The following is a 13256-nucleotide window of genomic DNA, read 5'->3' as shown; positions in this document are numbered from 1 at the left end:
TACTGTACTATGAATATGACGGTAATACTGTATGCCATAAAAATCTTATAACAATTCATTCATTAGTGTATAGGCTGGGCAGCAGTGAAGCAATCATATTGCTGTTTCTTCGTTATCAGTGCAAGCATAGTTATACCTGTAAATAAATATCTAATTTATCTCTTAATTTTTTCTTCACATTATCTTTTCATTTTTCATGTCTGGTGTTAGTAATACATATGACATCTACAGTGTTTTGTATCATATAAGACAATACTGATGTAGGTACTGACAGACAGACGATTAATCTCGTTAACAGACAATGTAAACTTGCGGTATCAATAAATACAAAGTACAAAGTACTGTAAATGTATTTTCTCCTCCTTATGATTTTCTTAATAACATTTTCTTTTCTCTCGCTTACTTTATTGTAAGAATACAGCATCTAATACACATAACATACAAAATGTGTGTTAATCGACTGTTTATGTTGTCAGTAAGGCTTCCGGTCAACAGTAGGCTATTAGTTGTTGAGTTTTTGAGGAGTCAAAAGTTATACGCAGATTTTTCACTGCGCAGGGGGTCGGCGCCCCTAACCTCCAGGTTCTTCAATGGTCAACTGTATTCTGAAACGCTCACGTGAAATACGGTCTTGCGATTTTTGGCATCGCCTGGTGTCGTGGTTGTGTAACAAGCGCCGCTGATGTTCTTTTTCTTTGCAAGTGATATGACATTAAACGAGGGTTGTGTGTTTCAGGAGCGGTGTCCACAGCTACACGGTCTCTCTCCATGGGAGCAACTACACGGCTCTTTCTCACATCACTCTACGCATGAGGTGCAAATGCATAACGGACATACTACTCGGAACCTGCACTGACACACTCTCATTAAACCTTTTAGTGATGAATGTTCTCAGATACTCCTGCAGGTGAACAGTGTACAGTCAGTCCTCAACTTACATTTATTCATTCAGCTGATGCTTTTCTCCAAACTGCATCTTACAACATGAAGGTTACAATTATTACAGTTACAAGCTTACAATTATTTACCCATTTATACAGCAGGGTAATTTTATTGGAGCAATTTAGGGTAAGTGCCTTGCTCAAGGGTACTACAGCCAGAGGTGGGGATCAAACCTGCAACATTTGGATCCAAAGGCAAGGACTCTAAATTCTACACTACCAGCTGCCTTGCTTCCACTACGCTACTAGGTGAAAGTGCTTTTCTCACTTTCCAGACACAAAGTACTGTTAATAGACAGAAGTAGCACAGAAGATCCATATTGCAGAGATGTGAAGGCAACAATGATGGCAGTAACGATGATGACTGGGAGTGCTGGGAGGGCTGTTTTATGGCTTATACAGGGATAAAGTTCCACTGAAGACTGTTTCTCTGTCTTTGCTTCCGTCTCTTAGGTAGTTCCATTCACGTTTTTCTCCAAAGCGACTTCCAGTGGATACTATGTCGCGTTATCAGCCGACACACCTTATTCACCAACAGATAGTTAAGCCTGTTAGTAAACTGCAAGTTGAGGATTTACTATAATAAATGAATTTATAAGAGGCACACGGGATAAATAAACTGAAGGGTGGATGCCAGCGGATGAATACCGAGTTAAGAGGACGGCCTCCACAGCTCTTGCTGTTTCCCTGCCCTGTGTCTGCAGGTCCAACACCAACCTCAAGGTGCTGCGGTGTGGTGCCACCAGAGGTCGTCCCTGTCCTGCACGTCCCGAGACACAGGTCCAGGGCGGCGAGGCACAGGCACACAGCGAGCAGAATGCCTTCACAAAGGTAAAACATGGAGCGCGCTTGAGGACCGCGGTCTGTCGGTCACCTTCAGCGAGGGACGTATTCATCATTTACTGGAGAGGGTTTAGCCTCCTTGGTCATTCCTTTACAGTCTCTCTTCTCTTCTCTTCTCTTCTCTTCTCCTCAGGGGATGGACCACCTGTGGTCACTACCACAACTGCCCTTCCAGGAAGTTAGCTTCCACTTCCGTGTGACCGCGTCTGTAAGTGAACGCGCAAGTGTCCCAATTAAAGCAGCCAGGTGTTCGTTGATACGGTAAATGGATCTCCTGATGACCACTGACCATCCTCTGGTCATCCTGGCAGGATGAAGTGATGTGTGCCGCCGGTGATGAGGAGCAGCACACCGGCCACTACTCCGATTACCACTTCGTGTTCCAGAGAAGCTGTGGATGACAGACAGACGTTTATGAAAACGGCGTGCATTGTGGGAGGAAGACAGTGCACCCCGCGTTCCCAATTCCTCACGCCTCCCAAGAGCGCTTCCCGTTTCCTGTTTTCTTGACCGCTCGCCAGTCTGTTTGAGTAGGAAATCGATAAACGTGTGAAATTTTTTTGACCGGATTTATTTTGTATTTTTAGTTGTGTTGTTACGAGAAGAATTACGCGTAGCCGCAAATTTAGCTTTCCTTAACCTGCCACGGTGATCCACCTCAAGGGACTACAACATGCTGCAGATTGCGTGCAAATTGTGCTTTCAGAGATTTCCTGTTAGGGTTTAACACTCCGATGACAGTATATATATTTACTTTGGTTATGAACTCTGATTATTACAGCTTTTCATTGACGGGACTATTGGTCTGGAGCAATTGCTTGATGTCCGTGAGGTAATAACAGCAGATCCGCGAGTGACCTGGGTTCCGGTCTGTTGCAGAACACAGTCCGGCTGGCTGATGGCTCGATCCTGCATTAAGCATGATGGAGGGTTTGTTACGTTAATGACTTTGCATTCTTTCGCTGACTCTTTTTTTTTTTTTTTCTTTGCGGTCATTAATGACTCATTCGTAGATGAGTTGCTTTCTTAAATCTTTCAGTAGATTTGTTCATGCGAAATTGTCCACCTTTATATGTATGCAGATCATTGTCTGGACTCATGCACAGAATATTATCTTGGTCTTGCTCTGGTAACACAAAGAGAATCAAACTTTTTCTTTCTTATAACGGTAACTTTTTGGTGAACGACTAAAAATTGACATGCCCTGAACATACTGTTTACACAAGTGATGTAGACTTTTTTTTGGACACATTCTCTCACTTTTACATACGATGTGACGCTCTTGCAGAACACATCCAACAAACAAGACATTTGTCAACACAGCGAAAGCCTAAGGACAGGAAATCAGAAAAAAACGGTGAATTTATGTATCATGTTACTAATTGGAGAACAATTAATATCACTAGGATGTGTGTGTAATAATTACTCATAATATAGACACTGGATACAGGTTCATTATTTAAAATGGAATCAGCTGCAAACAAGCAAGGAAATGCACGTGTTCTTGAGAAACGACTCATGTTCCTCTAGTGTGTAAAGAGAAGTTGGTATATAATTTTAGATTTTAAACCGGAGTACACAATCGCTTGACAATGAAAGAACTGGATCTTTTAATCGTCCTCCACTCCTCGTGACCTTGTCACACACAGTCCTGGGCAGCGATACTGGAACGCGGTATCACCTGATGAACTGGATAAACTGAGTCTGACACTGGCATGTGGACCTGTACGATGACCTCCATGGAGAGGTTAACACCGTTTCTGGGATACTGGATCCACTTTAGCCTGCATCACTGGAGGTCTTGATCACTGGCAAGTACAGAGTCACTGTGCATTTACTGTGCATTTTAATCACGAACGTCTGGGGTCGCCGTGCTCTTTCTGAAATTGAAAAGCGTAGGGTTTGCTGGGGGGGGAAGCATCAAAACTGGCTTGGACTTGAGGGAACTTTGGCTTGGAGAGCACTGGGCTGGCGCAATGCTGGCTGTAGAGGGACCAGCTGAAGAGCAGGGGCTGGGAGGTCACGGAACTGGCTTTTCCAAGCTTAGCTACTCTGGCCCTTGCCCCACTGTAGAGAAGTCCTGTCTGCTGCCTCTGCCCCTCCCTGCTCTCACTGTGTTCTCTTCTGGGTTCAGTCTGGAGAGGCCACAGAGAGCAGAGAGCAAGGGGAAGGAGTGCAGACACCCGTTCTGATCTCACTGTGACACCCCTGAGGTCCTGACCCCGACCACACCAGGACCGACGTGACGTCTAGACACAGACGTCTCTGTGACGGCCCCGAGGTCCTGACACTGACCTCACTTTGACCAGCCTGTGGTCCTGACTGACTTTAACCCCAGCTGAACCCGTCACCGACCTCCGTTCGACTCCCTTTAGACCACCAGTCTCCATGATTTGATTTGGAAGTTCAGACGCTGAGATGCTCTGAAGCTGCAATGCATTGCACCCTGCAACTGTGTTCTATCCATAAGTTTCTGCTCCTTTTCCAGAATATGCAACAAACTAAGTGATTATGAATTGTCTACTTGCTTTCTCGTACTGGAAACAAATGTGTTGCTTTGGTAAGAACACAGCATGTCTTCACTGTATGTTATGATGGTTAAAGAGTCTTTAAATGTAAAAGTAATGTGGGCTGTGTGGTTGGAGGTGTGTGTCTCTGCAGCATGATGTGCAGGGAGGTGTATAGGCAGGGACTGGTGTCGAAATAAAGCAGGCATTTTCCCCTGGCAATTCCACATGTTTTTATAACATCCTTAGAATGTTTTGGTCTGCTACCACATCCTTTACACACAGCACAGTAATACGTATAAATACCAGTGTGTGAAATGAAGTGTGTTTTCAATAACCACATAATTCTCCAAATTTTTGTGTAACAAATTGGAGAGTAGATATCAACTAATGTAATAACAGAACAAAAAATATATGGGATATTCTCCTAAATGTTCATAAATGATTTTTCACAAATGTATTCAGTATTCATTATGCCTGGTTAAGGGTAAAAACAGGGCCACTGATTCTTTTGACAGTAATTAATGTATTAAAAGTTAACTGCTTGGGTAGAGCACATTTACTGGGATTCCTTTAGACAAATTTACTCCCCTGTTCATGGGTAAACGCTTGTTTTATTTAATAAAGAAAATATACTGTGCCTTATATGAAACAGCACTTCCAGCTTGTGTAAATATCAATTGCTTTATGAACTTATTTTCTTGTCTGTTTTTTAAATGATATTTTTAATGATTTACTAATTTGTATCGACTGCTTGATTTTTACAGTACAGGTGCATAAATTTTACTGTTTTACTGCATTGCAATACACTGTATTTTGGTTTTTTTTTAACAAAAAAGTCTGAGTTTAAGCCCTTGTCCATGTTTTTACAGAAGAAAATCATAACACTTTTTCATGTTAGAGCCTTTTTTGAGGTGAATTCATGAGCATGAAAGTAACACTATAACAGTGAGACTAACTGCATAAGATCTGAACATCTTTTAAACTTTGAATCGAAACTTATGACCGAGGTTCTACAGTTCCTCCAAAGTCAGTGTTTTTTAGGAGTTTATGTACAACTCTGTGAATTGTTGCTAAATATATCGTCCTTTTCATGAACATCTATTACTGAACACCACCTCTATCCTTCTTCTAGTTAACTGGTATAATTCCCAGTACTTTCCCTCTCTCCACTAGTTTGCTTATATTTTAATTTGAAGTCTCTCTTCTGTCCCCACACCTCATTCCTGTTCCCGCTGATTTGTGCTCCTGTCTACGATTTGAACCCCTTTCCTTTTCAAGGACCCATCCTCATTCTGTCATATTGGTTCATCTGTCTGTTTTAATACATTATCATTACATTATTTGAGAACAGTTCGAACAGTGTCTGTGTTTTTTTCCTTGTCACGGAATGTGTGTGCAGGCAATTGGTACATATGCTGTGTATGTATAGCGTACATGCGCACACATTTCCACGTGCACATACAGTATACAGATGTACATAGAAGTTTGCCTGTATTCTAAATAAATCCCATTGAAACTGTTGAAAAAAGTTTTCAAAAATCAAATCGATCGGCAGCACAGTGGCATAGCGAATAGCGCTGCTGTCTCACAGTGCCTGCGTGGTGCGAGAGGACATGGGTTTGATCCCCACTCAGTCTGTGTGGAGTTTGCATGTTCTCCCTGTGCCTACATAGGTTTCCTCCAGGAGCTCTGGTTTCCTCCCACAGTCCAAAGATATGCTGTTGAGGTTCCCCCGTAGTGTGTGAGTTACAGAGAGAGTGTGTGTGTGTGTTCCACTGATGTATGGATGAGTGACCCAGTGTAAGTAGTGTATCTAGCAGTATCACCATGGTGAATAAGGTGTGTAGGCTGGTAACACTATATGGAGTTCATTGGAAGTTGCTTTGGAGTAAAGCTAAATAAGTAAATGTAATGGGCTAAATTCAGATATTACACCTCATTTAGTAGCACTTACTATTAATGCAGTTGTACTGTGTAACACTTACAGTCTGGGTAACAGTGGAGTACGCTGGCTCCTCATACTATGAACCGTTGAGTTTGAACATGCAAACCTTTTCCAGGTTATTTATTTTTTAGAATTACATTTTCATCACGTTTCTGAAATTCCAGTCTGCTGTCGAACGAAACGTGCTCCCACCTCCTGTCACTAGCTGACAGTTACCCCCTATAAATGGATAAATAATTGTAAGCTTATGATAATTGTAACCTTAACATTGTAAGTTGCTCTGGAGAAAAGTGTCAGCTAAATGAGTAAATATAAAATGCCCATAAGCTGTTGGGCACTGACCATTGGTATGTGATGAATCAGTCAACTGTCTGCAAAAATATTTCCGTATGTTATCCAGGTGTGAGTGTGAACTGGCTCCTTGTGCTACAAATTTACAAATTATATTTAACTAAATTTTCTTTGGCATTCTATTTTAGAAAAATTCTGTCTCCCACATAATGGAAGTGACCTGCAATTCTCTTTCTAGCTGTTAGGTGGCAGTAAAAACTCTCTGAACACGTAAAAGACTCTAATTTACATTTTAAATTTACATGTATTCATTTAGCAGACACCTTTCTCCAAAGTGACGTACATCTCGTAGAAAATACAATGTGTTCATTACATTAGGAGAAAGAGGCACTTAGATGCAGACGAGTGATTCTAAAGTACAATTTGTTACTTTCCAGTATATGAACCAAATATGGTAATAATAAATGTGGTGACAGCGGGGTGCAGTGGTGCAGTGGGTTGTACCAGGTCCTGCTCTCCGGTGGGGCTGGGGTTCGAGTCCCACTTGGGGTGCCTTGCGACGGACTGGTGTCCCGTCCTGGGTGTGTCCCCTCCCCCTTCAGCCCTTCGCCCTGTGCTGCCGGGTTAGGCTCCAGCTCCCTGCGACCCTGTAAGTGATTTAGACAATGTGTGTGTGTGTGTGTGTAACTATGGTGACCAAATATATGAACTTCTGCCAACAGTGTTTTCCCTAGTTTTGCCGATGAGTTATGTTACACGTTTATGAGATGAACTGGTCAACTATGTATTGAACAAGAGTTTGTGAAGAAAAGATATTTTTGTTTTTAGTCATTTTAGCTTACTTTTTATTTTGATGTAGCTCAAAGTTAATATGTTAAAATGAAAATTGCTATAAGTTTTACAAAGTAGATGTATTTATTAAAGCTATATTCCAGATTTTTACAGATCCAAACTCAGAAATACGTTATTAAGGTTTTACTACTTGTGTGGATAAATGTGAAAGTTGCCAGAAACTATTTATTGTTTTGTGATGGTCTTAGGCTGCACAGTGCTTGTGGTTCTTGTAACTATATCGTTGAAGGTATATTCTCCCCAGTGACTTGGTAGAAAGCAGATGAGACACGACAATGAAATTTGAGGGATCTAACACTTTATTGTAGGAGTCTAGTGTGTTTTTCTTCAACACTAAACACATCCAGACAGTTAACTCCAACACTCGCATGTCACAAAATTTTTCACCCCTCTTCTCTTTCATTCAATTCAATTTATTTTCATATGATCATGTGTGCCCACACTCCTTTTACACTACAATGAATCAATGGATCAGCCAGCAGCTGGAATTGAATGGGAGGTTGTGGAGGTGAGGTATTTATGTAAGCTGAACATCCAGAGCAAACGCTTTTAAAATCATTAGGTCTTCGGGTGTCTGTGAACTTAAAAAAAAGATACCCTAAGTTACCTTTTATTTAAATTGGGCCATGGTTAAAATCACTCTAACCATAACGCTCTCCAGAAGAAGTGGCAATGAGCAAGAGATGCAATGAAAAGAACTCCTCCAGCAAGCAGCTTGAAAGAAGAAAATAACATTATGTTCACAGCTTACAAATTTTGAAATTATAATTGCATCTAACAACCATTTTATACAGCTTCACATCTGCGAGTGAGATAAATGTCAGAAAATAAAACCTAAAAGAATGAACAAGCATTTTTTTGCAGCACAGAATATTTAGCATTTTCAAAAAGAGAAGTTGACCTGTTCATAGGCAACTGAACTGCCCTATTAAATGTATAAGAAATTTCCTTAATTAACATTCTTCTGTTTTTTTTAATTTACATTATAATTTTTCATCGAGAAAGAATGTTAAACTGAAAGAGAATTACATGAGTCACTCATTCTTAGACCTTGTACAGGAAACCTATTCACCGTAAAATCAGCCAGTGCGGAATAATTTGGCATTTTTTAAAATTTCTTCCCAAAGCTGACAAATAAGGCCATATCCCTTGCTTGGAGCGAGGAAACGCCTTCGAAATACAACTCCCACAATGCATACTTGCATAGAACTACAACTCCGACAATTCAAAACACGCTTCTGTCCCTTTGACACGTGACGTCATAACATACGTGGCTTTTCCTGAACCTGGGAGACTCCTCTGCCGTGCACAATGGTAGGTTTCTGATTTTTTTTTTTTCGTTATTAAATTTTTAAAATGTATTAGAGGGAAAAATTTGTGATGAATACACTCATATCTTAACCGCTTTTATTATGGAGTAGTGTATGTTAGTTTTTATTTTGTGTGTAGCTTAGCGATGATGATGATGATGATGGCGAAGTTCAGCAGGCTAACTTACTTAGCCGCTAAGTTTCTCGCTGCTAACTACTATAACTCACTGTCACATTATTTTAGCTTCAATTTAACAATACTTTACTTTATACACTTTTTAAAGCGTTTTTTATTGAAGCATTTGAAAATACGGTGAATCCTTGTCCGCGTTTCTTATGTAGATACACAGCCTACAGGTATCTGACAATTTGATCAGTCAGTCACTCAGTCAGTGACAGTGCACTGGTCTGGAGGCCGACGTAACAGTATTTTTAGTGCTTTTCTCAGTTTTTTTCCACACGTTTTTTTAAATAATACGTTTTTATTAATGGTAAAGTCGTTCTCTGTGCTGCGATATTTGTCCTCTCTCTGCAGATGAGGTGGAAACGGCTCATCTGCCCTTTTCTTCTCCCCAACTGCTCTCTTCCTCCATTGATTCATCTATGATGATCATCATGCTTAAAAATCCTGTCTTTAGCCCTTAAAACATGAGCTGAAGCCTTTCCAAGGCATCTTGCATTTCGCATCTCGCTACAATACATCACCTACAATCCTTGGCTTGTTTACACACGTAAAAAGAATTTCTCTCACACACACACACCTGCACATCGTGAACCAGGAGCTGTGAGGCACCAGTGCTGCCCGCTGTTCCGCCCAGGTGACGATCCTGGGGGCTGTTTCCCCAAAGCCGTACATGTGAAGCACACAACAAACCTCCTCTTGCAGCTTTATGCCCTTTTGGGACTTACTTTACACTGTCGGAACTCATGATCCGGGGGGGGCAGCTGGTAACGTACTGGTTAGAGTTCCTGCCTTTGGCTCGAAGGGTCGCAGGTTCGATCTCCAGCTGCAGTACCCTTTGAGCAAGGTACTCACCTGAAAATTGCTCCAGTAAAATTATCCAGCTGTATAAATGGGTAAATAATTGTAGCCTTAACATTGTAGGTGACTTTGGAGAAAAGCATCAGCTAAATGAATAAATGTAAATGATCCTGAGAAGATGGGGAAGCTGCAGGACTTGGGCTCCTAAGAGACCCTGCATGAGGTTATTCTTCAAACGCTCACTTGTCTTTCAGAAAGACCGTTTTTGTTTGAGTTAGGAAAATGTGTCTAATGTTGAATGGTTTCGTATCCTTCATCATATTTTGGGGTTTATTTCATTTGTACATTGTCACACCGCAGGTACTGTTACTGTGATACTCTAGTGTTGAACTGCCAGTTTTTGGTACCAAGACTTGGCTCCCCTTACCTTACTTTACCTAGTGCTGTCACACCACTAAGTAAACAAAGTTCTCAATGTGCATTGCTGTGTAGAGATGGTCAGAAGATTAGTATAGAAGTAATTGCAAAAATATTACAATTAGCATTCCTTTTCCTGTCTTTAGATGAAAGATACCTTCATTTGACATTTTGTCTTTTAAAGATGTTCTCTTTTCTGTACATGTTGAGGTGTTCTCCCAGCAGGACCGTTTTTGCAAAATGAACAAGTGCAAATCATCCCAGACCCATTGTTGTCCCACCTCACGCAGGACGTTGTGTCATTCGTTCAGGGGCCTCATCTTTGGCAGGGCTTTTTGAGGATGACAGGTGTAACAGACCTCTAAACGAAGCCTATTTTCTGTTTGCAGGAACTCGAAGCCATGACTCGTTACACCAGTCCGGTGAACCCAGCGGTTTTTCCACACCTCACCGTTGTGCTGTTGGCCATTGGCATGTTTTTCACAGCATGGTTCTTTGTGTATCCTTCAAAAACACCTACTAGAGCCCGGTAGTTTGTCTGCAGAACTATCCATTGTAAGGGTACCTTATGGAGAGTTAAAGCGACTGGATTCTGCAGGGTGAGAGCGTAATGGCAAAAATTTATTGCAAGAGTTTGTTTTGACTCAACAGTTAGTGTTGATTGTGACAGATTTTACAATCAAGACATATAAGGGCTGTTCCAGTGTTATGGAAACATTTATGCTCTAAATATCGAACAAGAAGTCTCACTGCTGGTCAGCAGGAGAATAAATATTTAAAATAAATTCTTATTTTGTTTTTCACTTTGACTTTTCTTATAAGCGTATAGAAATGCATCACAGAGTACATAGATCAGACCATTAAGTGATTGCGCCGAATAAATGAGAAGGTGTTTGAGAAATTAGTCTGCATTTCAGAACTCAAACTCAGGTGATGAGTGGAAATTGGTTCTAGTTCCTGTCGGCATGACTTTAGTAAACCAGTGCAGATTCACGTTGTAGTGGAGTTCTGTCCAGTCAGAGTAGACAGGTCCATAGACCCTTAACTACCTCACTCCAGCTATGAGGTGACTTCCACTAAGTACACACGGGACGTCTACAAAGAGCTGCTCATCTCCTTGGTGGCTTCACTCTTCATGGGTTTCGGTGTACTCTTCCTACTGCTCTGGGTTGGCATCTATGTTTGAGGGTGAGTGACACGTAAGCACTGCTTCTTCATGGCTGATTGTCAGTTTTTATTTTCGGTTGCAGACTGTTCTATGTTTGGTAAATGCTGAATTCCTGTGGATATAGTGTCTTGAATAGCAAATAAGCCTCAGTGTGTAATTTGCACAATACACTGATACATTTTTCCTGGATGCCTTCGTTTGTGTACTTTAACTTATGCATTTAGAATAGTAAATAATCTTCGTGTCTTCGCTTATTACAGATACACTAGAGCTTAAAGAGGAGAGTTTTTATATAGATTGAGTACCTCAGGTCACAATTGACAATATTTTCTACCCTTGAGCTCATCTAAATAGTCTCTGTAATAAGAATTGTTTTTACTGAATACATTTGTGCTCTTTCTTGTGTCTGTAACAGGTTCAGATAACCAGAGATGGGGCTGAAGCACGTGCACATTTCATCGGGGGAAATTTCACATGGATTTTTTTGTGGAAACTAGAACTGTGGGGCATCATGGACTTTGGGGGACATTATGAAACTGGGGAAGAGTTGAATGGTTGGGCTTTGCATTTTGTCATTCACCAATAAACATATTTGATATAAAACACATTTTTGGGTTTAGTTTTTTTTTTTTTTTTTTTCCCCCCCCCCCCCCTCTTTTTCCTTTGGGCAACACAGTAGCACAGCGCTTGGGCTGTTTGGTCATAGGTTCGAATCCAGGTGCCCTGGTTTTCTCCTACAGTCCAAAGACGTACCTTAAGGTTAATTGACAATGCTGAATTCCCTGTAGTGTGTCAATGGCTGATGGGAAATTAACTTGACTAGTAAACGTCATAAATTAATCTTGGGTGCTGATGATGAAATAGGCGGTAGTAGTCAGTGCTCAGCTTTATCCCCAATGCTTCTGGTATAAGCTGACCACTCTGACCCAGCACAGGGTAAGTGTAAAGTATAGAAATTGAATAGGTGGATGCATATTGTATAATAGATATAATATGTGCATTAATAATACATATATTGGTCATATAGACATATGTTTGTTTCTGTTCTTTGCAGCACGTTTTTGGGTTGCGTGTCCTACCCATGACTCATTTCCAGAACTTTTCATTTTATGTTGTGCCCATGACACATAATAAACTCTTCCAGCGCTCAGCGACACCACTGTCGCAACACAATCGCAACATTGTGCGGTCTAGTTGCTTTGGGTATGGCCAATAATATTTGCGTTGAGTTTCTTTATCTCCTGTGATATTTCAATACACCCTCATTTCATAACTCTTTTGCATTATGTACTTCCTATTCTGCTGTTATGTTTTACCTGCCCCATTGTTCTGTTTATTTACCACTGAAATAGGAAAGGCCCACGGACAAAAAAAAAAATCACTTATCTCCTAGAAGTTGATTGGCTTTCATTGTGTTCAATTCAAATATTCTATCTTTCCGTTTCTCTGGGTAAGTGCAATATTGTGTGTTTCTGTCTCCCATCGCGTCCATAGCGACCTCCCCACACTAACCTCAAGATGACTTTTTCTTTGCCCCTTGTTCAACTAATTTTTTAAGAGTAGGTTTCATAATAATTGATGCCATTCAACTAAAAGAGCACGATCTTTCAAATGTGACATGTTAAAATCAATGTAGTGGTGGGTGGGGGGGTTTCTAGAGTGGACACAGAAGTTATGGAGCCATCTTTCTAGACAGGCCACATGACCACCCCGGACATTTCCAAACCTCCACGTTATCAGTCCTGTTCTGACGGACAACCTTCCTCTTGCTACCGCAAGTTCAGATGCAATTTATAAATAAATCAAAGTATAGATCAAATTTTATGTTTTATAAAGGTGCACTTGAACGGCTTCGTGCGCTATAACACATGATCTAAAGACTCATAAACACTGATAAATTGGGCTTTATGTCAACAATAGGTGTTATGCCAGAAACTCATATTTTTTCATTTCAAATAAAATTGATATAGAATTTAAGAAAACATTTTAAGAAAATT

The 13256-nt window shown here is 40.8% G+C and overlaps 2 protein-coding genes across 4 annotated transcripts in view; both read left to right on the top strand.

Annotated features, from left to right (window-relative positions):
* The window catches only part of myrf (myelin regulatory factor), a 56495-nt gene extending 50910 nt beyond the window's left edge, over window positions 1-5585 (top strand). For all 3 annotated transcript variants that reach the window (XM_029256517.1, XM_029256518.1, XM_029256516.1), the window contains 4 exons: window positions 737-814; window positions 1646-1772; window positions 1918-1992; window positions 2096-5585. In XM_029256517.1, the coding sequence (XP_029112350.1) occupies window positions 737-814; window positions 1646-1772; window positions 1918-1992; window positions 2096-2185 (370 nt within the window). In that variant the 3' untranslated portion in view covers window positions 2186-5585. The remainder of the gene's footprint in view (window positions 1-736; window positions 815-1645; window positions 1773-1917; window positions 1993-2095) is intronic.
* Window positions 5586-8632: 3047 nt separating this feature from the next.
* On the top strand, window positions 8633-11866 carry tmem258 (transmembrane protein 258). Its single transcript, XM_018763456.1, has 4 exons — window positions 8633-8696; window positions 10481-10590; window positions 11151-11279; window positions 11675-11866. Exons 1-3 carry the CDS (start codon window positions 8694-8696, stop codon window positions 11275-11277), a joined length of 240 nt encoding a protein of 79 aa, XP_018618972.1. The 5' UTR covers window positions 8633-8693; the 3' UTR covers window positions 11278-11279; window positions 11675-11866.
* The last annotated feature ends 1390 nt before the right edge of the window (window positions 11867-13256 follow it).

The sequence above is a fragment of the Scleropages formosus genome, chromosome 11 (assembly GCF_900964775.1).
Source record: "Scleropages formosus chromosome 11, fSclFor1.1, whole genome shotgun sequence".
Taxonomy (NCBI): Eukaryota; Metazoa; Chordata; class Actinopteri; order Osteoglossiformes; family Osteoglossidae; genus Scleropages; species Scleropages formosus.
Note: the sequence above shows the minus strand (reverse complement) of the source record. Positions and strands in the feature narration are given on the sequence as shown.

What these genes read in the sequence shown, in the direction of transcription:
- tmem258 (XM_018763456.1), top strand. An exon ending in TTCACAGCATGGTTCTTTGT is followed by an intron (nt 10,591 to 11,150) that starts GTATCCTTCAAA and finishes ACCTCACTCCAG; the next exon opens with CTATGAGGTGACTTCCACTA.